General features: G+C 49.7%; 7 protein-coding genes and 1 non-coding gene across 8 annotated transcripts; 4 read left to right on the plus strand and 4 right to left on the minus strand.

Annotated features, from left to right (window-relative positions):
- Positions 1–391: 391 nt before the first annotated feature.
- On the plus strand, positions 392–1,562 carry AKAW2_30692S (ubiquitin domain-containing protein; the record flags this gene model as incomplete). Its single annotated transcript, XM_041687234.1, has 3 exons — positions 392–394; positions 605–1,348; positions 1,428–1,562. 3 exons carry the CDS (start codon positions 392–394, stop codon positions 1,560–1,562), a joined length of 882 nt encoding a protein of 293 aa, XP_041541139.1.
- Positions 1,563–2,503: 941 nt separating this feature from the next.
- Positions 2,504–2,574, minus strand: AKAW2_t30006A. The gene has a single exon. It is a non-coding gene; the product is annotated as a tRNA-Gly (tRNA).
- Positions 2,575–2,862: 288 nt separating this feature from the next.
- Positions 2,863–7,990, minus strand: AKAW2_30693A (uncharacterized protein; the record flags this gene model as incomplete). The annotated part of the gene is made up of 11 exons (XM_041687236.1): positions 2,863–3,086; positions 3,145–3,770; positions 3,820–4,223; positions 4,271–5,704; positions 5,761–5,950; positions 6,052–6,111; positions 6,159–6,242; positions 6,295–6,865; positions 6,924–6,940; positions 6,992–7,043; positions 7,108–7,990. 11 exons carry the CDS (start codon positions 7,988–7,990, stop codon positions 2,863–2,865), a joined length of 4,545 nt encoding a protein of 1,514 aa, XP_041541140.1.
- A 2,639-nt stretch (positions 7,991–10,629) lies between these two features.
- Positions 10,630–11,493, plus strand: AKAW2_30694S (uncharacterized protein; the record flags this gene model as incomplete). The annotated part of the gene is made up of 1 exon (XM_041687237.1): positions 10,630–11,493. The coding sequence occupies one exon, from the start codon at positions 10,630–10,632 to the stop codon at positions 11,491–11,493; it is 864 nt and encodes a 287-aa protein (XP_041541141.1).
- Positions 11,494–11,893: 400 nt separating this feature from the next.
- On the minus strand, positions 11,894–13,489 carry LCB4 (putative sphingosine kinase (SphK); the record flags this gene model as incomplete). Its single annotated transcript, XM_041687238.1, has 2 exons — positions 11,894–13,263; positions 13,342–13,489. 2 exons carry the CDS (start codon positions 13,487–13,489, stop codon positions 11,894–11,896), a joined length of 1,518 nt encoding a protein of 505 aa, XP_041541142.1.
- A 1,078-nt stretch (positions 13,490–14,567) lies between these two features.
- SEC26 (coatomer subunit beta) lies at positions 14,568–17,679 on the minus strand (the record flags this gene model as incomplete). The annotated part of the gene is made up of 5 exons (XM_041687239.1): positions 14,568–14,710; positions 14,787–16,395; positions 16,448–16,837; positions 16,889–17,309; positions 17,375–17,679. The coding sequence occupies 5 exons, from the start codon at positions 17,677–17,679 to the stop codon at positions 14,568–14,570; spliced, it is 2,868 nt and encodes a 955-aa protein (XP_041541143.1).
- A 425-nt stretch (positions 17,680–18,104) lies between these two features.
- MAGO2 (mago nashi family protein) lies at positions 18,105–18,929 on the plus strand (the record flags this gene model as incomplete). Its single annotated transcript, XM_041687240.1, has 6 exons — positions 18,105–18,142; positions 18,197–18,234; positions 18,290–18,385; positions 18,446–18,509; positions 18,572–18,659; positions 18,720–18,929. The coding sequence occupies 6 exons, from the start codon at positions 18,105–18,107 to the stop codon at positions 18,927–18,929; spliced, it is 534 nt and encodes a 177-aa protein (XP_041541144.1).
- A 968-nt stretch (positions 18,930–19,897) lies between these two features.
- Positions 19,898–21,087, plus strand: AKAW2_30698S (GID4/VID24 family protein; the record flags this gene model as incomplete). Its single annotated transcript, XM_041687241.1, has 4 exons — positions 19,898–20,338; positions 20,396–20,546; positions 20,604–20,961; positions 21,021–21,087. The coding sequence occupies 4 exons, from the start codon at positions 19,898–19,900 to the stop codon at positions 21,085–21,087; spliced, it is 1,017 nt and encodes a 338-aa protein (XP_041541145.1).
- Between the last annotated feature and the right edge of the window lie 1,107 nt (positions 21,088–22,194).

The following is a 22,194-nucleotide window of genomic DNA, read 5'->3' on the forward strand; positions in this document are numbered from 1 at the left end:
TCTCTCTCTCTCTCTTTTACACACTCTCTTTCTCTTTCTTCCACTCTGTGCCTCTGCATCGTGGCTGGTCAGGCCATTGCGCTGCAGCTCTCCGCATCGCCGCCACCACTCAGCAACTGGGTTTCCACCGCTTCGGGTCATACGACCGATTGCGATAACTGGATGGGAGGATCCTCCATTTATGATAGGAACGGCTCATTAGACTAGGCTGGTCTAATAAGCTCTCCCCCGCCGGCATCGTGAACCACATCTTCTAACCCCCCCTCCATCCCCCTCCTCATCTGGTCATCTCCAACTGCGTTCCTGCAGTGACTTTCCCTGACCACTGACCCCCGTCGGTTCTGGCGACTGGTTGTCTTTGGCTGATGGAGCTTGAGCTTGTTTCTTCAACATGGTGAGTCTTAGAACCACCCTTCTGTTCTCCTTGATTTCTCCATGTCCGCACCCTATACATTTTCCCGATGCGGAGTCGTATGCCAACCCGTCCTGTTATCCGTCATCTCAAAAGTCCATTCTCTGCAGCCAACCCTCTCCTCTCTCTTCCACCTAGTCCTTGTACATGACATTCCGGGTTTCAAATTCTCACTATCTTTGAAAACTATAGGGTTGTTGCTTTTCTATATCGCGCGACAATAGCCGTCCTTCCTATGCAGCGCAGGTAGTTACCGAAGAGCGCCGTCCCGAAGACTCTCATCCCCAAGCCGCCGCAACAAGCAATGCGCTCACCTCCGGCAACTCATCTACCAGGGCGCGCGCCCCCCGCATCAGGGCAGAACACTTCCCGCTGAGCCAGCATTACAATGCGCCTATCCGTCGTCACGTTTGGTATAGCAAACGGCGTCTATGGACCCGCACACAACTGGACCAGGAGCGCACCGAGTTCTTCGAAACCAGGGTCACGGGTCGTTCAGAGATCTGGGCGGCTTTGTCTGCGGCCATCACTTTGATGCGCGCCGGTGATCTCGCAACAGCGCAGAGTTTCATTGATGCAGCCGGCATCACCGTCCCCACCGGTGATCTCTGCCAAGGCTGTTACGACGAGCAAGGTGTACTCTACCGGCTACCACAGTGCATTGTGAGCGACCCAGAGAATATCGTGCGATCCGACGAGGAGCCCGATGACTTCGATACGGATGACGGCAAGCTATCTTCAGACGAAGCCTCAGGGGATGAATTAATAGCCGATGACATCGAACGTCGTCGGGACGAAAAGGGCAAGACTAGCGAGCGTGATCTGATCCGCATTCGTGCGCGATTGAGCGATAGAGGCGGTCCCGACATCGTTCTGTCAGTGGTGAAGACCATGAACGTCGGCTTGATAGCCCGTAAAGTGCAACAAGAGGCAGGGGTACGTCAGCTGCAATTCAATCCCAGATCCCTCACAAATCTGAATTGAACATGAAGTACTAACACTAGCGGTTGTGTAGATTCCGCGCACTCACCGTGTGAGATTCGTCTACCTAGGCAGAATGCTCAAGGAACATGTGCCCCTAGTCGACCAGGGATGGAATTCCGCCCACGTTATCAGCGCCCTCGTTGTCCCGCGACAATCGGTGTCCTGACAGTTTCGTGGCTGCGATAGCTCACATGCAACCTAACAGCCTGCCTGCATGAACGACCTGCAGAGACCGATCCACCTATCCACACTTTGATCTACGGTCTGATATTGCACAAAGCAACAACACAACACGGCGCCATACAACACACCTCACCTCACCTCATCCGTCCGTCCGGCCGGCCGACTAATTTTTCACTTAGTGATGATAATACTCCGATACCCCAACCTACCCACCGACTTATCTCACGACAGCGTTGCCATCGAATTGGCATGCCTAACTTTTTCTCCCTACCCAGACCTAACCTTTCCACTCCTCATCCCCAGATGTCAAGACATCATCACTTCGATCATGTCTCTTTTCACGTCCATGTCCTATTTGTTTGGTTCCGCACAATACCCCAATTAGTGTTCGTTTGATTGATTGATTACATGGCTTTTCATGATAGAATTTCCCTTCTTGTCTAGTACTTACTTATTACCTTAATTAACAATTACATAGATCCTCACACTTAATAATACCTCTAAAAAAAACCACTAGTTACCCAGTAATGATAGTAAATGTGTGATTCCTACCCTGCAGTAGTACTATCATTCTATTATTTATTATCTCGGATAATGAACTTACTCTTCTTATACCTATCCATTAGTAGTACTTACTTACTTACTAGCTTGGCTGATAACCATTGCCAATGCTTCAGCGGGAATATATATATAATATAGTAATCGTGCTGAGCCATCTCCCCACTTGTAGTAGAGGATTCGATGCCCCACGCAAAATATTAGCATCATGCTGACGACGGAGATGAGAATGATACATGACCATGTATATTGCCAACGGAAAGAAAGAAAAAGGCAATAAAGAAAGGAAAATAAATAAAAAGCCAATGAATGGACTGAGAGATAATATCTGGAGATGGTAAAAAATATGAGAAAAAGAACTTGCTGTGCATCATCCGTGAATCGAACACGGGCCTCATCGATGGCAACGATGAATTCTACCACTAGACCAATGATGCTTGAAGCTGCGGACCATTGCGTTATCTGATTCGCTGCTTATTTTATTTTTTCTTATTAGCCTCTATCAAGGAAAGACTGGATGATACGCAGGATTGTTTCTCTCATAACGAGGTAGCACATACATACAAGCAGACTAACTGAGTATCACTGCTGATTATTTAATAGATGTGTTTTATATTTCATGACAAGCATAAAATATGCCGAGAAAATAGTCAGCAGAATGCTGACCACAGAATATAACCGTAATACCCCGTGACATGTAGATCTTGCTTATCCCTCCTAGAACCCTAGAACAATTTTCCGTTCTCGGCTTCTCTTCCTTTGGGCGTCTGTCCGGATCGTCTCTTGAACACGCGGCAGACCACCCTTGCGCCCTGTACCACGCCTCTGACCAGACTAGTGGGGTTGTAGTGCTTGACCCGGAACATGTAGTACAAGGCGACTGTACCCATGATGTTGAACCCCACGTATGCCCATCCTATTCCAAAGTTCCGCCAGCGCTGGCTGTAGTCTTTAGATTCGTCAGCATACATCAAAGGTAAAGGACAAATGGTAATACATGAACGTACAGATTTCACTTGTTGCAAGGTATTGATCGGCATTCTGCAGCTGACAGTATTGACATCCTTGAGTCGCTGCTGGGTTAGAAAGTGTCCCCGCCGCAGTTTGCAAATACTGAGCCATGTACTGGCCACAGGTCTGACCAGAGGGAGGATTGAATACGCTCATCTCCTCGCTAGAACATTGAATCGCCCGTCCGTGTAACCCTGTTGCCGTGATACCCGCAATCAGGTAGGTCAGTGGAGAGACCCGGTACATGAAGATCCAAAAACCTGGCAGTGCTTGGGGTGGTTGCATAACACCATTGAACGTCAGAGCCATGATAAACATGAGCGTGGCGATGGAACCTCCTGTTTCGGCATCAGGCAGCGCGGAAATTACCAAAGCGGCAAACGTCGAGGTGAACATGTAGAATTGTACGACGAAGAGTAACATGAGCCCTTGTCGGTGAGATGCCTGATTGGCTCCGTAGATTGGATAGTAGTAGCACGCGTAGGCAATGACTCCGGCGAGGATTTGGTAGGGTATCTCAACCAGAACGTTGGCGACAAGGAATGCTGCCCATGAGTACGCTTTGGAGGGTCTTTCTCGCACCTCGTAGAGTGACCGCTGAACCACAAATTTTGGCATTATCCTGAAGCCTCATTAGCCTGTTGTCGAAAGATGTAGTACGATGTACTTACTGCTGCACCAGAGTTGAGAAAATCGAAGTGAGCATAAATGCGCTGAACAGGACATCCTGAAACCCTTGCATGTTGCTATCGGGTTTGAAAAATGTGAAACCGATGAACAAGGAGGCAAGAGTAGCCAAAATAAGCTTGGCCCATACGTAGGAAGGTTCACGCCAATACTGCTGGAAGACACGATGGGTTACGTGCCACAGCTGGTTGGGGAACGGCATGGCGTATTCTCCTTTCTGCGCATCGTCATTGCCAGTTTCAGGGGCAGAGGCTCTCTCTTGGTGAATCCGATCAATTTCTTTTTGAATATCATGGGCCTGTTGGCTATCGTTCCAAACAGCTGGCCAGTCCTTGGTAGCTCTGCCAGAGGCACCGGCACCTATAATTTCCAACATATACTCGGCGGGCTTTTCATCATCAGCATAAGGCATCACACGGTCATTAGAGCACTTACATTTTCTGACGGCCCACATGGCCTTGCACCATTTGACTCAAAATATGTCAGTAAGGTTTGTGACTGCTCTCCTATATCTCCAAAGTAAACCGTCCGCCCTCCTTTTGCCAAGAAGAGAAGGCGATCGAACTGCTGAAACAATAGCGCACTGGGCTGGTGAATAGTGGAGAGCACTGCTTGGCCATGATTTGCAAGCTTCCTGAGGAAAGCACAAATAGCCCAAGAGCTTTGTGAGTCCAGTCCACTAGTTGGCTCATCAAGAAAGATCAGAAGCGCGGGCTTAGCGGCAAGCTCCACACCAATTGTCAGTAATTTTCTCTGCTCAACATTAAGACCTTCACCAGGTGTTCCGACAATAGCACTGGCAAAGTCCTGCATATTAAGCATTTCAATAACCTCCTCAACGTGTTTATACTTCTCTTTCTTGGAAACCGACTTAGGTTGGCGTAGAAGTGCGCTGAAGCGCAGAGCTTCTCTGACAGTTGTTGTAGAAAGATGCAGATCCTGCTGTTGTACATATCCCGTCTTCCTTTGGAAGCTACTGTCAAGTGGCTTTCCGTCCACAAGCATGTCGCCTGTAACAACGCCTATCGAAACACGTTTTGCCAGGACATCAAGCAAAGTAGTCTTCCCGGCGCCTGATACCCCCATCAAAGCTGTGAGTGTTCCAGGCTTGACCCATCCAGAGACATTGTCCAGAAGACGTCGCTGGCCTCCTTTGACGGGAATATCATAGCAAACATTTCTCCACGTAAATATACTATGCTGTTCGGGAAGAGCAGATGCATCCTTCTCTGATTCGGCGGATCTGTGGGCCACGGCAACACTACCAGCCCCGGCATCTCCCTGGGGCTTTTTATCGAGGCCGCGCATGTGGGGAGGGACATGGCCTCGCCGGAATACAAGGAACTCAGCTTTAGACGAGGTTGCCGAGTTGAGTTCTGTTGCGATCAAGTAGACCACAGTGAAGAAGATCCAGAACCCTATGAGGATCCCGAGATTTCTCCATTCATGTGCATACGTATAGTTGTACTGGGTTTCGATGTAAGCATCTCCAGAGACAGTCCTTTCACCAGCAACACTGCCACGAATGGAGCAGATAAAAGAGTCACCAGTCAGTGTCGGATATGATGGTATGAACTGTGAGCATGTGAAGCGTCGGCCGTGGAATTCGTTGGCAATTAGAGCCTCGAAGGTATAAAAAACTGGGTTGATCCATCGAATCCAACTAAACCATGGTATAGAGGACATTTGAGGTGTAGGTATTACAAACCCGGTGTAGATGACGATGGCCAACACGATGACGCCAGCCATAGCCATTGCTTGTGCAAGTGTCTTCGTCGAAGCTGCAAGGGTCCGGAAGATACCAGACATCGCAAGTGTGCTTAGAAAAGTAAACAGGAAGAATATAAAGAACTGGGATGGTTCGTAACGCTATCGTCATAGTCAGTATTGTGCCCACGTCCACCGGAGTGATTGTATGTACTTACCAAGCCAGCTAGGAAGTAGAAGATGATGTTGAACACCACAGCAGAGACGAATTTGACGGGTATATCGGACACAATGCCACCAAAGGCTTCAGCAAAAGGATGGACAAAAGCGTATGATGCTTGTTTTTCAATAATCGGCCGTTGGTCGTAAAGCGAGTTTATCTCTGTAATGCTAATGAGAGCGTTCATCCTGAGATGCAGTCAGCCCAGCATATTCTCCAATTCATCCTTTGGATTGTACGATGGTCGCCTTCTGAGAGAAGAACTTTTTCATATTTTCGGGTAACATACAGCACAGCGAAGAAAAGAGCAGCCCCTTTGCTCTGAAAGCCCACAGTGGCATTTGGTGTTCTGGATGTCTTAGCGTAAGTTCGAGCCGCAGAGAATGAACCCCTTACCCAAAATACATTGAGCCTATGATAAGGGACATTGCAATTCTTCCAATGACGTTTGTCAGAGTGGAAGGCTTATCATTCCAGATCCTATGAGGGTCAGCATTTCCTTCACAGACAAACGAAATGTAGCAGCAATTACCTTTGATACGCCCTAATGGTACAAAGCTTTACCTGCATGGGAATAGAGATTATATAGGGACTCTTTGACCAAACATGTCGCGCTTGTTTCAGGCGCTTCATTTCACCAAACTGTTGCTCATGCTTTCCACCTAATGGAAACTCCTTCATGTGCTGTTCGATTTCCTGCTGAAGCCTGGCATACTGAGGGCTGTTCTTCCAGTACTTTTCGAAGTCATCTGGTGTCCGAGGAACCTTGTTCTCCATTCCTTCACGTGCTTGACGCTCTTGGGGGTTAGTGACTGATGTCAGGAAGTCACCGGTTGTCTGGCGCGGCGGGCAAAGCCATCCCATGTTCTCGAAATATTCCTTTGCCTCGTCGCATGGACCGAAGTAGATCTCGCGACCCTCATATAGAACGATTGCCTTGTCAAACACATCGTATATTGCTTGGGATGCTTGATAGATCGCAACTGCATGACAGGTACCGGCTAAGTTTGCTGAGACCCGCAGAGCCTTGACGAATTCCAGAGCACTTGCAGAGTCGAGGCCCCTTGTACTATTATCCCAAGCCCCAACAGGTGCCCCGGAGACTGTGAAGCATGTCAACTGAACCGCTAGCTATACTCTTGAAGCGGCATGGTGACTCACGCGCCATCTCAGCAATACTGCAGACAAGTTAGGTCAATTCGAGAAATTAGATCCGGGATAAAGCATACCTGACTCGCTTTCGTTCGCCTCCTGATACACCCCTGATATAGTCATCGCCAACTGGAGGTAGCATTAGGTATACAATGAATATTCAACGGCTTGGCATTCGACAATAAAGACGCACCCTTTGTGTTATACGTGTGTGACAGGCCAAAAATAGTCAGAGCGACCTGAGTAACGTATTTAGCATATTGCTGTCGAGTAACGCCTTGCACTCGGTTCTCGGGCGCTCTCGCGGCGGCGGCAAATTCCAACGTTTGACCAACAGTGAGATGCGGGAAATGCTTATCCACCTCCTGATTGTATAGCACCTCGCCCTTGAACTCTTTGTGCATCTTCTCCATGGAGATACCATTGAACTGGATTTCAGAGCTTTTGCGGAGCTTCAGGCCATGAAGTTCCCCACATAAAGACTTCAAGAAAGTTGAACAGCCACTCCCAGGGCGTCCCAGAACGATCAAAAGCTCACCACTTCTAAGTAGGCCATCAAAGTCGCGCAGGATATGCTTCTCCGGAGTGCGCTGCACACAAGGCAGGTACTCCTGCGGCCTGAAAGGGGCGAGAAGAATTGAAGACACGTTGTTCTGGTATTGTAGGGCGGAACCTGAGCCCGAGACATTAAGATGCTGGAAGACGACACCAGTCGAAGGAGGTCGAGGGATTCCCTCCCTATCCAATATCTTCAGCACCATGCGAACCCATTTGTAGTGATCGAATTGGTCATTTGTGGGATCAAGGACTGGGTCGCCCATTTCCAGCCCTTCAAGGGTGTCCTTTCGTTCAACCGGTCCATCGACAGTCGAATCGAGAGTGCTCTGGCGCCTTGGAAAATTGGAAGCCAAGCGGGTCAATTCAGCCTTTTGCTCAGGGTCCATATTCTCCATGAAGGAGCTTTCATTGCGCGTCAATCGCGGTGGTCTTTGAGAGTTGCTCGGCCCAGAAGCCAATTCCTCATATTTAGAGGAGCTGGGCTGCGAGCTCTCGTCGGGCTCCTCAAGCTGCGCCATCTTTGAAGATGAGGCTGTTGGCAGGCTAGAGCAGGACACAAGGGTAGAGCCCACCGTAAAAGACAAAAGCAAGCAGAAGCTGGCGAAGAAAAATTGGCCTCAAGAGCACCAAACGGGGGTGTGAATGATTTCAGGAAGTTCAGGTGAGCAAATAGCCTGTTAGAATTTGAGTTAGCGCGTGCCTTCCTCCCATGGCCAATTTCCCTCAATTGAAGACGGATCTTCGCTTTGCCGACATCATTCACTGACAAAGAGTTTGGGGGATGCAATAAGATTCAGGACGCTCGACGTTTCCATTTGTGCACGTTGCAAGTGATGATGTCACCCGTAACCTTCCGTGTAACGACGGGAGACCGGGGGAGCCATTGATTCCCAATGATGCTGCTATCCGACGCCTTCAAGTCAATCAGTGGAGCAAACAAGAGCAAGGGAAGAGCTGGGAGGGCTGCTAATTGGAAGTTGAGCTGTGGTTCCGTCCCTGAAGGGGCTGGGATGTGACTATCCGGATGCGGAAGATGCGGAAGATGCGTGGTTTTCTTTTTTCCCTCCACACATTGAGTTTGCATCGGGCATACTATTTGTACTGAAAAATTATGCGCAGGAACTTTAGCTTTAAGATAATATAGCCCAAGAAGCTCAAGTACCAATTGTCGGACATCAAATCCTAAGATGCAGGGTTCTAGACTACTGCAGGTCTGGGGTTGATGATCTACCAATAATTTCCACTGAAGGGCTAGAAGTTACCGGAATAGGCGGGTATGAATGATCAGATTGGTATAAAATGCGAATGGCTCAAGATACTAAGGATAACGCCACACAATCGAACAACCGACCATTATCCTGCCCGCAGCCCATCACCGAATGTATCAAACTACGCTAAGTGGCCGGGTCTTAGTTTCAGCGGGTTCTTTCGAACCGGCCTACTTATCCAGAACACCGCGTAAAGGTGCCCGGCCATCGTTCTGGTGCCTCCACTATGCTGAGATAGTTTCATCGGCCTATCTAAGCTATCAACCTATCTAAAGATACAACTAGCTAAAGATACGACTATCTAAGGATACAGACTATCTAAGGATACAGACTATCTAAGGATACAAGCTACCTAAAGATACAAGCTAGCTAAGGAGAAAAGCTATCTAAAGCTATCAAAATCTACAGAGGCGCTTGACCACATAAGTGGCCCAAGCCTGAGCCTGGGCCAGTAGTCAGCGCCTCTGGCAATGTCGGCGTTATCAAGGACCGCCTGGGGAGCAGGGCGACGAGCGTGAGCCCAGCCCAGCCCAGTGCACCACTCTGGCACAGCAATGGCCTCGTTGCTGAGTGGCTTTGCAACCACAGTGGGATGCACTTCGCAGCAACAAGGCGTTCCGATGCTGCGGGTCCGGAAAGATATGGGTAATCACCCTGGTCGTAACTATCGTGTCGTCAGTGACTTTCTCGCTAGTCAATAGCTATAAATGGATGACCTGTAAAGCATCAGTGACTGACAGACACGAGGAGTAGCAGATACTCAACAAGCTTGTGCCTTTGTTACCGTAGTTGTTGTTGTCGTCGATGGCGACTGACGGTGGTGACGGTGACGGTGATGGTGGCAGTGATGGGGTTGTTGTTGTTATTGTCGTCGTCGTCGTTGTTGTTGTTGATGGTGGTGGTGGTGATTCTGTAGCATGTTAGAACTATGACTTGATAACAAGACGAAGACACTCAGCTCAGTGAAAATCAGGCTGTACATACCAACCGGTTGATGAAGTGTCGAGTTAAAGAGTCAAATTGAAGCGTCCGGTTGAAGAGGAAGAGGAGATGGGAAAGGGAAGGGAAGGGAGGGAAGAAGACAAGAGAGAAGATGGGCCTTCCTCTCAGGACTGACAAACGGAAAGAGCGAATATCAATATGATACTAAGATAGGTAGGAACGCCCGTCAACTGAGGAAGAGCCATATACTCTACATAATAGAACCTACAATCTAGACCCTCTTTATAGACGCTATAACCATCCCTTCCTCCATCAATTACACGCATGTATACCTATCCCAAAGTCATCATGATATGTAGATAGATAGTAAATGATTTGCTAACCCGATCAACAATAGTCCATCGCCTTCCCCACACCAGCCCCACCACAACCGGCATCCAAAAGCAACCAACCAATCAAGCCACACTCAAAATCAAACAATGCAAACAGAAAATATCTCCAAAAAAGAAAAAAAAAGTTACGAATAGCTTCATCATATCAAGGACTTTCTCAAAACCACCATTGTCCAGAGACCACCAGGGAAACCAGTACTTTGAAAAGCGCAGGCACATCAATCGCCTCGCTTCCGCGAACACCACATACCTAGAAACCGAGTCCCCCGACTTACCATTCTCGAATCAATTCCGACTCGAAAAACCACCACCATGTCCGACGTGACCAAGACTCCCTTTGTACGGGATCTCGCCTCGAGCGGTACATACCCCTCCCTCTCACTTACCCATTATATCCTCCAAGAAAAACCAAATCTAACGAAGTAAAAAAAAACTCACAGACAAGAAAATCCGCGACAAAGCCACCGACTCCCTCACACTCTTCCTCCGCAGCAAAACCGACCTCTCCCTCATCGACCTCCTCAAATTGTGGAAGGGTCTATTCTTCTGTACGCCATGCCCTCAATCCACCCTATTCCCCTACTCCTCACTAACCACCACCAAACCACAGGCTTCTACCACTCCGACCGTCCCCTAACGCAACAAGCCCTCGCCCGCACCCTCAGCTACAGCCTCGTCCCAACCCTCCCCCGGAGCACCTTGCACCGCTTCCTCCGCGCCTTCTGGATAACCATCGGCCGGGACTTCCACTCGCTCGACCGTCTCCGTCTAGACAAGTACCTATTCCTGATCCGTTGCTACGTGGGCGTTGCATTCGAGGTGCTCCTCAAGCCCCAATCCACCACCACCACATCCACAAACGGCGGCAAGCGCAAAAGAGAAGAAGAGCCTACATCCTCGAAGCGGAACAAGAAGAACAACAACAAGAACAAGAAACAACAACAACAGCAACAAACCCAACAACAATCCGAAGAGTCAACGACATCAACCGAACCCCAAGATTGGACAGCCCTTGAATCCTACATCAACATCATCGAAGAAGGACCCCTGTGCCCATTGAACTTCGACCCGGATCAACCGCCCATGAATGAGAAGGCGGATTACGTGCCGATGCCGCACGGACCGGACGGATTGCGGTACCATGTGATGGATGTGTGGATTGATGAGTTGGAGAAGGTGTTGGAGTTTGAGGAGATTGAAGGGGCGGAGGAAGGGCAACAGACGAAGAAGATCAAGGGCGGAGTGCCCATGGAGCTTTTGTTGAGGCCGATTGAGAAGTTGAAGAAGGAGAGTGGGTATAAGCCTGTGCGGGTTCGGGCTGCGGAGACGTTGGATGATGAGCGGTTGGTTGAGTGGGGGGTTAAGGAGAGGAAGGTGGTGGAGGAGAGTAGTGATGAGGAGTGGGATGGGTTTGATTGAGGTGTTTCATATCTATGTGTATAAATTCTAATGGCTCTTCTCTTTTTTCTCCTGTTTGATCAAAAGTGTATAGAATTGTGAATTGGACGGCAGCGTGCGCATGCTTGTATTGGTTAGCCTCCCGGGCTGGTCTAAGTCGGGGTTAGGACTATTACATATTCATGTGAATGAAACAATGTATATTTATATGACTCTATGGGCTATGCAACCATCTTGGTTGCACTGCTGTCTAGTATACAGAAAGCATGACCCAATTGAACCGAGAGTAAAGCAAGCCAAAACAAAAAGTCTTGCGCCAGGGTATCATTAGAGTGCGAAGACCAGAATGAAGTGAAAAGAAACGATGACATCCAAAGTACCACCCGCTACTTTTTTTTTTCGCTTGTATCATCCCCAATGTCTAAGGTTTGGGACCTTCGGCTTCGTAAAGGTGTCCCGACCTCGACAGCACAGTGCCCAAGCCCTTGTGGATTTCTACTTGGAAAGCTTCAAAAGGTATGCTTTCTCCGTCAATGCTGATGTAGCCTTTCTTTTCGTGGGGCACAAGCCGATACGCAAGAGCCTTGCGGACTTTGACGTCGGGCATATCGAAGAATTCGCCTTCGGGGATGGCGGTCATCATTTTGAGCGTGGTCAGACGACTGAGAGTACCGTCGATGGTGACGATATCCATCAGACCATCGTTGGGCAAAGAGGCAGGAAAGAAGTTCGTATCCTTGGACACGATGGCCATTTTGCCCGCATAGAAGTTACCGAGATTCTCAGCGGGAATAACTTCCCAGTCCTTGGGCAGCTCGTCTAGCACGGTGCCGTACGCGAGCTCGGGAAGCCCGGTTGGCTGTTCTGCAGTATCCTCATCCGGACGACTAGGAGGCTGGCTCTGCGCGTAAGCACTGTAGTGATCTTTGATCGCTTGTTTATCATCCATCACGGTTTTGATTGCCAGATCGCACGGATACACTGCGCGGCGCATGATGCGCTTGAGAAATCCGTAGGTGAAACGGTGAGCGCCCATCCATCGGATATCATCCGTGCCGAGATCGGATTCCGCGATGATACCGAAGGATTGTGACAGGAAGGACAGCGTGCGAGTCTTTCCCTGCGTGATTGAGACCAAATCCATAGGCGTCCGGATACCCTTTACAATGGCTAAAGCCGCCACTGAGACACTGCCCGTTCCGCAAAGATTCCAGGCCATTGCGTTTCCGGACCCACAAGGCACCATTGCAACGGCAACTTTAGCTAAAGCTTCACCGGCATTAGGTTTCTTCGCAAGACCGTTGAAAACCTCGTACGGCAAACCATCTCCGGAGCAGCAAATGATGGCGTCATATGCATTGATGTCCAGTTGCTCCACAATTTCGACGGCGTGGCCTCCATGCGTTGTTTCCTGCACGTCCACTTGGCAGCGGGCTGCAGCAAAGACGGGAGCTGCATACGAGGTGTACAATTTGACCGCGTGGCCTTGACCACCGAACGGGTTGACTAGAACCTTGAGTCTCTTGTATCGTTTGGCGGTGCCGTACGCAACGGACAGGAGTTTGTTCGTCCAGGATTCTACCGCAGCCTTTTCTTCGGGTGCGAACGGGTATCGCAGGGCGGACACGGAGACATCCTCTTTGGAGGCCGGCTCCGCATAAGTGATAGTAAGGCCCTCGGGCGACAGGTCGGCGTCCAAGACATTGTAAAGTGCGATGGAGTGAGTGGGCTTGGCTGTTTTGCTGGCGATGCCGCAACACCCACGCTCGGCTTTGCGCATGGAACGTTCATCTGCGCGAATGCCGGTATTTCGTTAACACGGAAATTTGGTGAGGGACTCGAGAAAAGCAATTGCGCACTGAGACTTACCAACAATCAAAAGAGAGTCGCCTCCAATGGTCAGAGAGACCGAGTTGGAGACTATCAGAGTCGCATCATGTTCAAGCAGCTGATCCCGAGTTTCCGGGTGATCCGCGTTGTTAAACGACGGGCGAGGAGGCCCGTTGGAGGTGGTCATAGTGCCCGGCGGAGGGCACAGCGTGGATGAGAAGAGCCGACCGTATTTAAAGATGATGAAAGATAGATGCGTAGAAGTGAGCGTGGTCAGTAAGAATAACCATAAGAATAATAATAAGAGAAAGACGAAGGAAACGAAAGAGTTTGAGACGAGGAGAAGGAAGGTGTTGGGGGAATGAAACGGGCAAGTCTCAGGATGGAGCGGAGAAAGACCGGAGACTCGGAGAACCACTGAATCATCCATTCACATTATTCGATAATCAATATCTGCAGTCCAACTTTTATGGCGGGCTCCACTTCTTTTCCGCTCCACTTGTCTGCCCTGTAAAACTGATAGGCTCTCCGGACAATGACTTGCACCTCATCATGCCATGACAGGAACACCTTTCTTTTTGAGTCCAACCCATACATGATGCATGCCTGGATCTGGTGGGTTTCCGGTCATTCTTAGAGAACCTGCCACTGTATGCCCTGCGGAGATCGCCGCAAGCATCCATCCTTATCTAAGGCACGCGCCCAGTCCCTTCCGCGCCCATATTCACACTATTTTGGGGTCTGATTTGATCCTCGAAGGACTCTTGCCCACTCTTATTATACATTCGTCCAAATAAAGCCGATGTTGCTCGGAATAATAGCCTTCGTGACATCCGGAGTCGGACAATTGCAGCAACAGTTCCGAGGCGTCACCTGCGGGGTGTGTGGGGATGGGATGCATCGTGCTTAATTAATCAACGTGGTACAGGTGAGCTTGGTCAAGTCTATGACGGCTTCCAAGAAACATCCTTCCTCCTACTGTAAAATAGCTGGCCATGGTGGTACATACATACACACATACATATAATAAAAATATGAAATAGAGTCATTCAAATGGGGCTTTCCATTGAGAGATAAAAAAGTCTTTTCTCATCCAGAATAAACAGAGTAAAAGGTGCATATAGTCAACAAATTCGTCCATTAAGAAGAACACAGAAGAGTTAAAGTAAAAGAAAAAAACGCAGTCGAAAATCGAACAGAAGAGTCATGTAGTAGGTAACAAGGGTAGTGGCTATTCAAATACGGCTCAAAGGGGGTTTCTCTATTCATGCTGTAGACGCCTTGAGGCCCTTCAAAGACCCCAGGCTCAAGGCCAGACCCTGAGAACGGCTTCTTATCCGTACAAAGCCGGTAATCGGCCCGTCCTCTCCTTCCTTCTCGATGCTCAAGTTCGCAAGGGCATCCTCACCTGTGACAATCAAGTTAGCAGCTATCCAAAAGACGGAGGTGGGCTGAAAGTCGCAGCATATAGATCTAGTACTTACCAAATACGCTCCGGGCATATAGATTGGCACTCAGGAACCGACAGTCGCCCTTGAGAGACGCCTCAGGTGTCAAGCATGCCATGTTGGTGCTCTCCATCAGCTGCTTGAGGAACTCGCGGAGGTTCTTCGCCTTGGAGTTGATGTTAACCTTGTTCTCCCACTCAAACTCGGTCCACATCGTCCGGAACTGCGTCTCAGTGCAGTGTGCCGGCTGGATGTAGTCCATGATGTCGGCATGGATGTCATTCAGGATAACAACATGCGACTCCGTCGAGCTCGCCCCGTCGTACACAATGTTACCGAAAATCACACCCGTGTCCGTCGACGACACCTTGACTGTAGCCTGCACATTCAAGAAATCGCGAGGTCCGAGGTTGTGCGTCGTGGGCCGCTCCACCACCTTGAGATCCCCGAGAGTCGCAAACTCAACGCTCAGGTTCTGCAGGGTCTCAAGGGTCTGGTTGACCAGAAGCACATCCAGAACGATATCGAACTGGTGAACCGTGACATAAGCCTCGGCATATACGGGGTCTGAGAAACCAGTGAGTTGCACAACGCGGCTCAGCTTCGAGGACACCGTCTCCACAGTTGAGTCCCCGCCAGTGGCCTTGGCCAGATCCAGCTCAATCTCCTCAGCACCTTCAAGAGCTGCCTTCTTGGTGAATTGCCGGATGGGGATGGCATCGTCAACCTGGACGGCAGTCTTAGCCTTCTCAACGGCCTCCTTAGCGGCCCTCTTCTTGTCTTCGACCTGAACCATGGCGCGGAAGGCTTTCCGGGTGTCTTCCAGGAAGGTAGTCTCCAATTCCTTCTTCTGAGAGAATTCTGCAAGCGAGCGCACACAGCACATGACGCGATCCACGGAGTCTTCATCAATGGGCGCCTTGACGAAGTGCGACTGGCCAACACGGATGATGGAGATCATGATGAGCATAGCCTCTGCACGCAGGGCGTTGGTCCGAGCAACATCTTCGGAGACCTCCGAATGGCGCATCACCAACTTAGTAAGGGTGGACGAAAGCACAGTAGCAAGGTAGTAGTCGCCATCCAAGATCAGTTGACGAAGAGGGGGCTTCTGAGCGGCCTTGACAGCCTCAAGCCGAGCAGCCGCAGCAGACTGGCTGGTCAGAGCACTCTCGGTGGCATAGGTGCCATCGGCCAGCACCTTCCGTGATCCGGTCGGGGCTGACGGCTTGGAGTGGCCATTGACCTGCTCCTTGAGCGCCGCATCCTCAGGTACTTCATCAAGAAGTCGCTGTTCCGAGGCAAGGATGGGGATTTCGCCGAGACTGGCCCTGATCCGCTTCCAGGCTTCGCGGATATCTCTCTCCTCCAGAGAGTATTCTCCGACAACCCACAGGACACCCCGGTAGACTTTGCCGGCACGGACTTCACTCAATGTAGAGACCAGGCGATCAACAATAGAAGTTCTGAGCGCGGGGAACTTCTCCACGACCTCCTTGACAAACGAGATCACATCAACGGCGGAGTTGTTGTTGAAATCAGCGATGAAGTCCATCAGAAGATCGACAACGCTAGCCGCGATCTCTGAGAACTTGATGGCGCAGTTATGTATCGACTGGATCAGCAATTGACGGTATTCGCTGTTCTACAAGGTTGTTAGCATTTCTGTATATCATGAGCCGACCGTGCGAGCCTACCTTTTCATATTGTTCATCAACAGTCTTGGCCAGTTCCTTCTTGAGCAGCATGACGATCTCTTCGACATTCTTGCTCGAGACCATCTCCAAGGCAATGCTAAGGGCTTTCCGACGAACATCGATATCCGGGGAAGAGAGGACGCGGAGAATCTCCATAGTAAGGTCATCAAGAACACCCTCGTTGCGGATGCGTAGCTGGTCGACTCGGTCAAGGACGATAAGCTTGACATTGTTGTCAGCTTCTTTGATGCAAAGTTCGATCAACTTGCTTGCCGCGGCCTTCACGGCGACGGGGTTGCTAGTGAGTGCCGTAAGAGAAGTGGCAGCTTCGTAGATGACAGTACTCGTTGACGCATCGAGAAGGTCAAAAATCAGCCGCAGATACCGTGCCTACTGGTAATTAGCAACCGACTGCAACGGGGTTGATCTCCGGAAGCCCACCTTGTTCTGTGTGTTTTGCACAGCATCCTTTCTGATGAACTCAAGCTCAGCCAATTGGAGTAGTTCATCCGTGTTCGGGATGCTGTCGAAGGTAGAGGCCAGGTACTCCAGGGCCTTTTGGTGGCTGATGGACATGAGGGCTGCGAATGCATTGCGCTTGCAGGTGCCGTCGGTCTCCGTATCGAGGAACGCCTGGATAAGCTCCGGAGCATCTGGGATCAGCGACTCCGAGTGCTGGAAGATAGAAGCGACAGCCCACACGGCGTTCTTGCGGACATAGGCGTGGCGGTGATCCAAGCAGGAGCGTGCGGACGAGAGGAGGGGTTCAATGAGTTCCGGTTCTCGGAGCTTGCACAAGAATCGCAGGGTGTTTCCTCGGACGTATTCGTTGGGGTGCTGAAGATCGTTACGGATACCGTTACTGCGCAAAAAGATCGTTTGTTAGAAAGCATGGCCTACAATGTCGGGATGCGCCAGGTGCCTTACCAGACCAGGATCATCTCTTGCTTCAGCTTGCCATTCGCGTCGAGTTTCGGACAGATCTCATAGTAGAAGTATAGGAGTTTCTTGAGGGGCTTGCTTTTAGACGGCATGACAAAGCGAATGATGTGCATGAGCAGTTGGGGCATAGGGTCGCCATTGAGCATGATTGTGATGATCCGCCTCATTGTCTCCATCTTGGTCTCATCGGTACCCTTCTCCAACTGCAGCTTCAGCTCCTGCAGAGAGGGCTGATCAGCAGTGTTGTCCAGGTGGACCAAGCTGTATGCATTTTCGAGGAAGGACGCCATGGTGATCGAGCGGTGCGAACGAATGGCCGGTACAGGGAAGGGTTCAGGAGGGAGGAGAGCTGGAAGCGGTCATCAGTACAGGTGGTTGTTTTGGCCGGTCAGGGGGGAAGGATGGGAAGACGGACTGGAACAACTCTCCCCAAAGGAATTCGATAGTGGTAGAGGAAATTAGTTTAACGTAAATTGTCTCCCCTCACCTGCCTAGCATTCATCAGAGCGAATGTTGACAATCCGGGGACATTGAGTATCAACCTGGCCATTTGCGCGGCGGAGCAAGCTGTCCGGAGTGTGTGGATGACTAAGCCCCGCCTGGACCAACCCTGCAAACCAGGCAATTCCATCCAGGCACGCGCTACGAAGCGTTCATATCCAGCTTCCCTTTGTCGTGTCAAATCCCAGACGTTGTCGGTTGAGGTTTACGAAAGATGTCAACCCAAAACGAACCATTTTACCTCCGTTACTAGTAAGGATGATCTGTGTGTGGCCCAGGTTTCCTCAGCTGCTGACAGTTCCGCAGCTCAGGTCACTCTGGGCGGTTCGGACATGAGTTTCTAGGTAGGTTCCCCGCGATGGTCTACATTTCGAGCTTCCATATTAACAGCCCCTAAAGAGTTCGACTTCCGTACCCTTGGCGATGGCCGCAGTGCTGCCGTGCGATATGCGAACAACTCCAACTACCGCAATGATTCTCTGATTCGGAAAGAAAGTGAGTGCTAGGAAATGGCCACCCGGCTCTACATCGGTCGCTAATGGGCGATCACTACAGTGTGCGTGAGCGCGTCGATGATTCAGGAGGTGAAGCGCATTATCAAAGAAAGTGAGATCATGAAGTGAGTCAAGCAGTGGAGTTCAATGGCGACTGGAGGGGTACAAGGATGCTGATGCGACGCAGGGAGGATGACTCCAAATGGCCCCAGAAGAACAAGGATGGACGTCAGGAACTTGAGATTCGGCTTGGGAATGAGCATATCTCCTTTGAGGTATGTCTAATGCGTTATTGACATAGCTGATAACAGATGGAAACCTGACATCTAATGTAGACTGCGAAAATCGGCTCATTGGTGGATGTGACTGAATCTGCGGACCCGGAAGGCCTGCGAGTGTTCTACTATCTCGTCCAGGACCTGAAGGCCCTCATCTTCTCGCTTATTTCGCTCCATTTCAAGGTAAATACGGCTTCCGCTGTTTCTATTTCCTTTGAGAGTATCGAGTCTAATTCGGTTAATAGATCAAACCTATCTAAATGGTGATGGTTGTGGGAACATGAAATGAAATGGTTCACTTTCTGGGATGAATAATAGGCGTTTTCTATTTGATTGCAGCCGTGGCGGGTATACTACTAGTGCTACTTTTCTTTCTTTTTACCTTTCCTTTTCCATATTTCCCCAAAAATCTGTCTGGCAGTTTTGGGTTGCTTGCAATGAGGCCCGATGGCAAAGCGACTCACCGAAGGCGATGACGCAATGGGAGCTTGCCACTGAGGCCAACGTAGCGGAAGAATTGGAATACCCAACGACGTGTGTGGGTGTGGATGTGGATGTGGATGAGTGTATGTGTGTGTGAAGTGTTTGATGTGTAAAAAAAGCGCCGAAAACGGAAATCAAAACAGCGAGGCAGAGAGCCATTGCATAATGGGGAATATTATTGTAGCGGGCCACGTCCTTCGGGACGAGCGTCAGAAAAGAAAAAGCTGCAAGGGAGGCCGTGCCAGACGTGCAAAGGCTGCAAAATGCCAGAAATGCTCGAATAACCGCCCGAGGCGCCGTTTGCCCCATTTGCCTCCCCCGCGCTCGCATGATCAGTCGGTCGATTCCTCTTTGGGCAGTGCCTCGCCCCAGACTGACCACCAAACTAATCGATCCTCTCTTCGTCCATCCTCTCTATTCTTTCCTTTGCCTGCTCCTTCATCCCCGACTTCTCCTCTTTCTCCTCTGCTTTCCTTACTTCTCTCCCTAACCTTTGCTTCTTTCCGCTGTCTGCGCCCTAACTCTCTATTTGCCACCCCGATCCCGCTGTCGTCCTCCCCCGTTCCCATCTTAGTTCACCCACCCCCCTTCCCCTCCGGTCCAATAAATCACCCCTAATCCTTGAGCTGCCCTTATTGTGCTTGTATCAGGCTTGTTCTGTTCCCGCCTGATCTTGTCTCACTTCTCGCCCTATCGGTGGGAATTTGCAATCTTATCGATTCCGATGTCATTCCTTCCTTAATTAGCCTCCAATGCCGACTCCGAGTGATAACACCCCGCCCTTGAATGCTTCAATCGCAGAAGAAATCTCCGCTCGCTCTACCTGTCCGCCGGAGGTTGATAGAGAGAGTCTACATACCAGAGAAGAAGGGCCGTACCCCTGGGTGTCGGCGTGGGAGAGGAGAAACACCAGCGATGATGCTCCCGACAACACCTTCTCGCCAACCGGTCCATCAAACCATACTGCCTTAACACCATCAGATGGAACTCCCTTTACTTCTACCGATGCGGACCCCGTGACGGGCGAGCCAGTAGCCAGAGCGCCCACGAAGGGCGTGGGGAGATCGGAAGACGAACCTGCTGCGGGGAGACTGAGCCCTGCTGCGGAGTCATCCTGCTCCTCCGGCCCGGTATCTCCAGTCACCCCTTCATCAGCTACTTCTCTGCTAAGCTATGAATTTTCTAACATCCGCGTATGATGGCCTACTTTATCCCTTCGTTCTCTAGGTCTCCCTTGCTGACTGTAACAGCTTTTACCCAATTATTCGTCGTCTTTTCTGCGACCGGGAAGTAGATTTACTGGTACACAGCAGTCAGACAGCCATGTCTACAGCGTTGATGTAGAGATTAAGCACGTTGATATGCTTGAATCTTATCTTTGTGGATACCTCCGCATACAAGGTCCGTGAGCGCTTACACCAGCCCACCGTATCCAATCCTAACCTTTTTTTGCATCAGGTCTCACCGAGGATCACCCTACTTTAACAACGTTCTTTGAAGGCGAGATCATTGGAACCAAGCACACATTCAAAACTAGAAATGAAGCATGGGGCGCGACCGAAAAGACTGACATGCAACATTGGGGAAGGTTTCCCGCTTGGCGATCGCAGGCGAAACAGGCGAAGAAACCGGATTTCACATTTCGAAATTTTGCCCAGCGTGAGCACCTTTTCATGCGTTGGAAGGAGTACTTCCTCGTTCCCGATCATCGCGTGAGGTCGATCTCCGGAGCTAGCTTCGAAGGCTTCTATTACATCTGTTTCAATCAGGTGGAGGGAACGGTTGCTGGGATTTACTTTCACGCCAAGAGCGAAAAGTATGTTCTGCCTCATCCAAGTGGTATTTGTGGCAAACAAGACTGACTATTACTGCTAGGTATCAACAACTCGAGCTCAGACATGTCAAAGACTATGGTTGTGCGCCAGCCATGGAGTTCCGTTGATCTTCTTGCGGGCTTGTCCAGTGGTCGGTTCGACCACTGCAAAAGAAATTCACTTATCATCACCTCCTACGGTTTCGCATGCTTCTACAATTAATGGCTATTACAAGGTTACGTTCACTTCTGAGCCTCCCAGCCGCGATGGCTGATCTGTTACGGTTATACTGTCGGAGTTACTATTACCCCGCTCTGTTTTGACTGATGTCTCTTGACGAATTTTCTTCCGACTTGTCTTCTTCTCTCTTCTATCGGCGCAGGCTTGGTTGATACGATATGGTATGGAACGGAACACTATTGGCCAATTATATCCTCGCACTTCTTCATCTCTTTCAATATGACGCAGCGCAGCACACAACACAATGTAACGTCTTCTCCCTGGACAGGGAAGACTACTAGTTGATAAACTAGGCAGCGGTATCGGGACTACTTCACTCCTTGATGTCTGCTTTTTGTTCCCTTGTGAATCAGTTGTTGCTTCTTCTTCTCAATTATGACCGGTTCTTCTTTATATCTGATAGCGGTAGCGTTGGTCTCCTTATTTGTCCAAGGGACAACTTTTCTCTTTTCTTGCCTGTCTGAGTGAGGAATATATATTACTATCTATCCATCTATTAAATGATCAACTACTCCACCACTACGTTCAAAGATCGCGCTAAGTTTTTGGCCACTACGCCTGTGTTTGCAGTTAGTTCTAGGTATCACGAGCAGTACCCGAGCACAAACACCATGCTGTTTAAATATGGCTACGTAGTAGAAGAGGTTCAAGCAGTAGGTACTTAAGAGAAAATCGAAATAAAAATAGTGTGTCAACATGATACTCTGTATCCACGAGAAGAACTTCTTTCCATGTATCATGGACATGTTCATAACTAAAAGCACTGGATAGGTTATGAACTAACTACCACCTCATATATACTAGATTAGATAAAATACTCTTTCGTTTTCCCGAGCACTAACTACTATCATAATTGGTAACTGAAAATGGTAAAAACTAAGCCCATCCCGAAAACACAGCAGCAGCACACAGCACGTATCGTATATCACATGGCTAGATTGATGGAGTCCTCCCAAGGTAGAGGAAGTACATAAGCGGAACAGAAATAAAGAAAT

Source organism: Aspergillus luchuensis, chromosome 3 (assembly GCF_016861625.1).
Source record: "Aspergillus luchuensis IFO 4308 DNA, chromosome 3, nearly complete sequence".
NCBI classification, from domain to species: domain Eukaryota; kingdom Fungi; phylum Ascomycota; class Eurotiomycetes; order Eurotiales; family Aspergillaceae; genus Aspergillus; species Aspergillus luchuensis.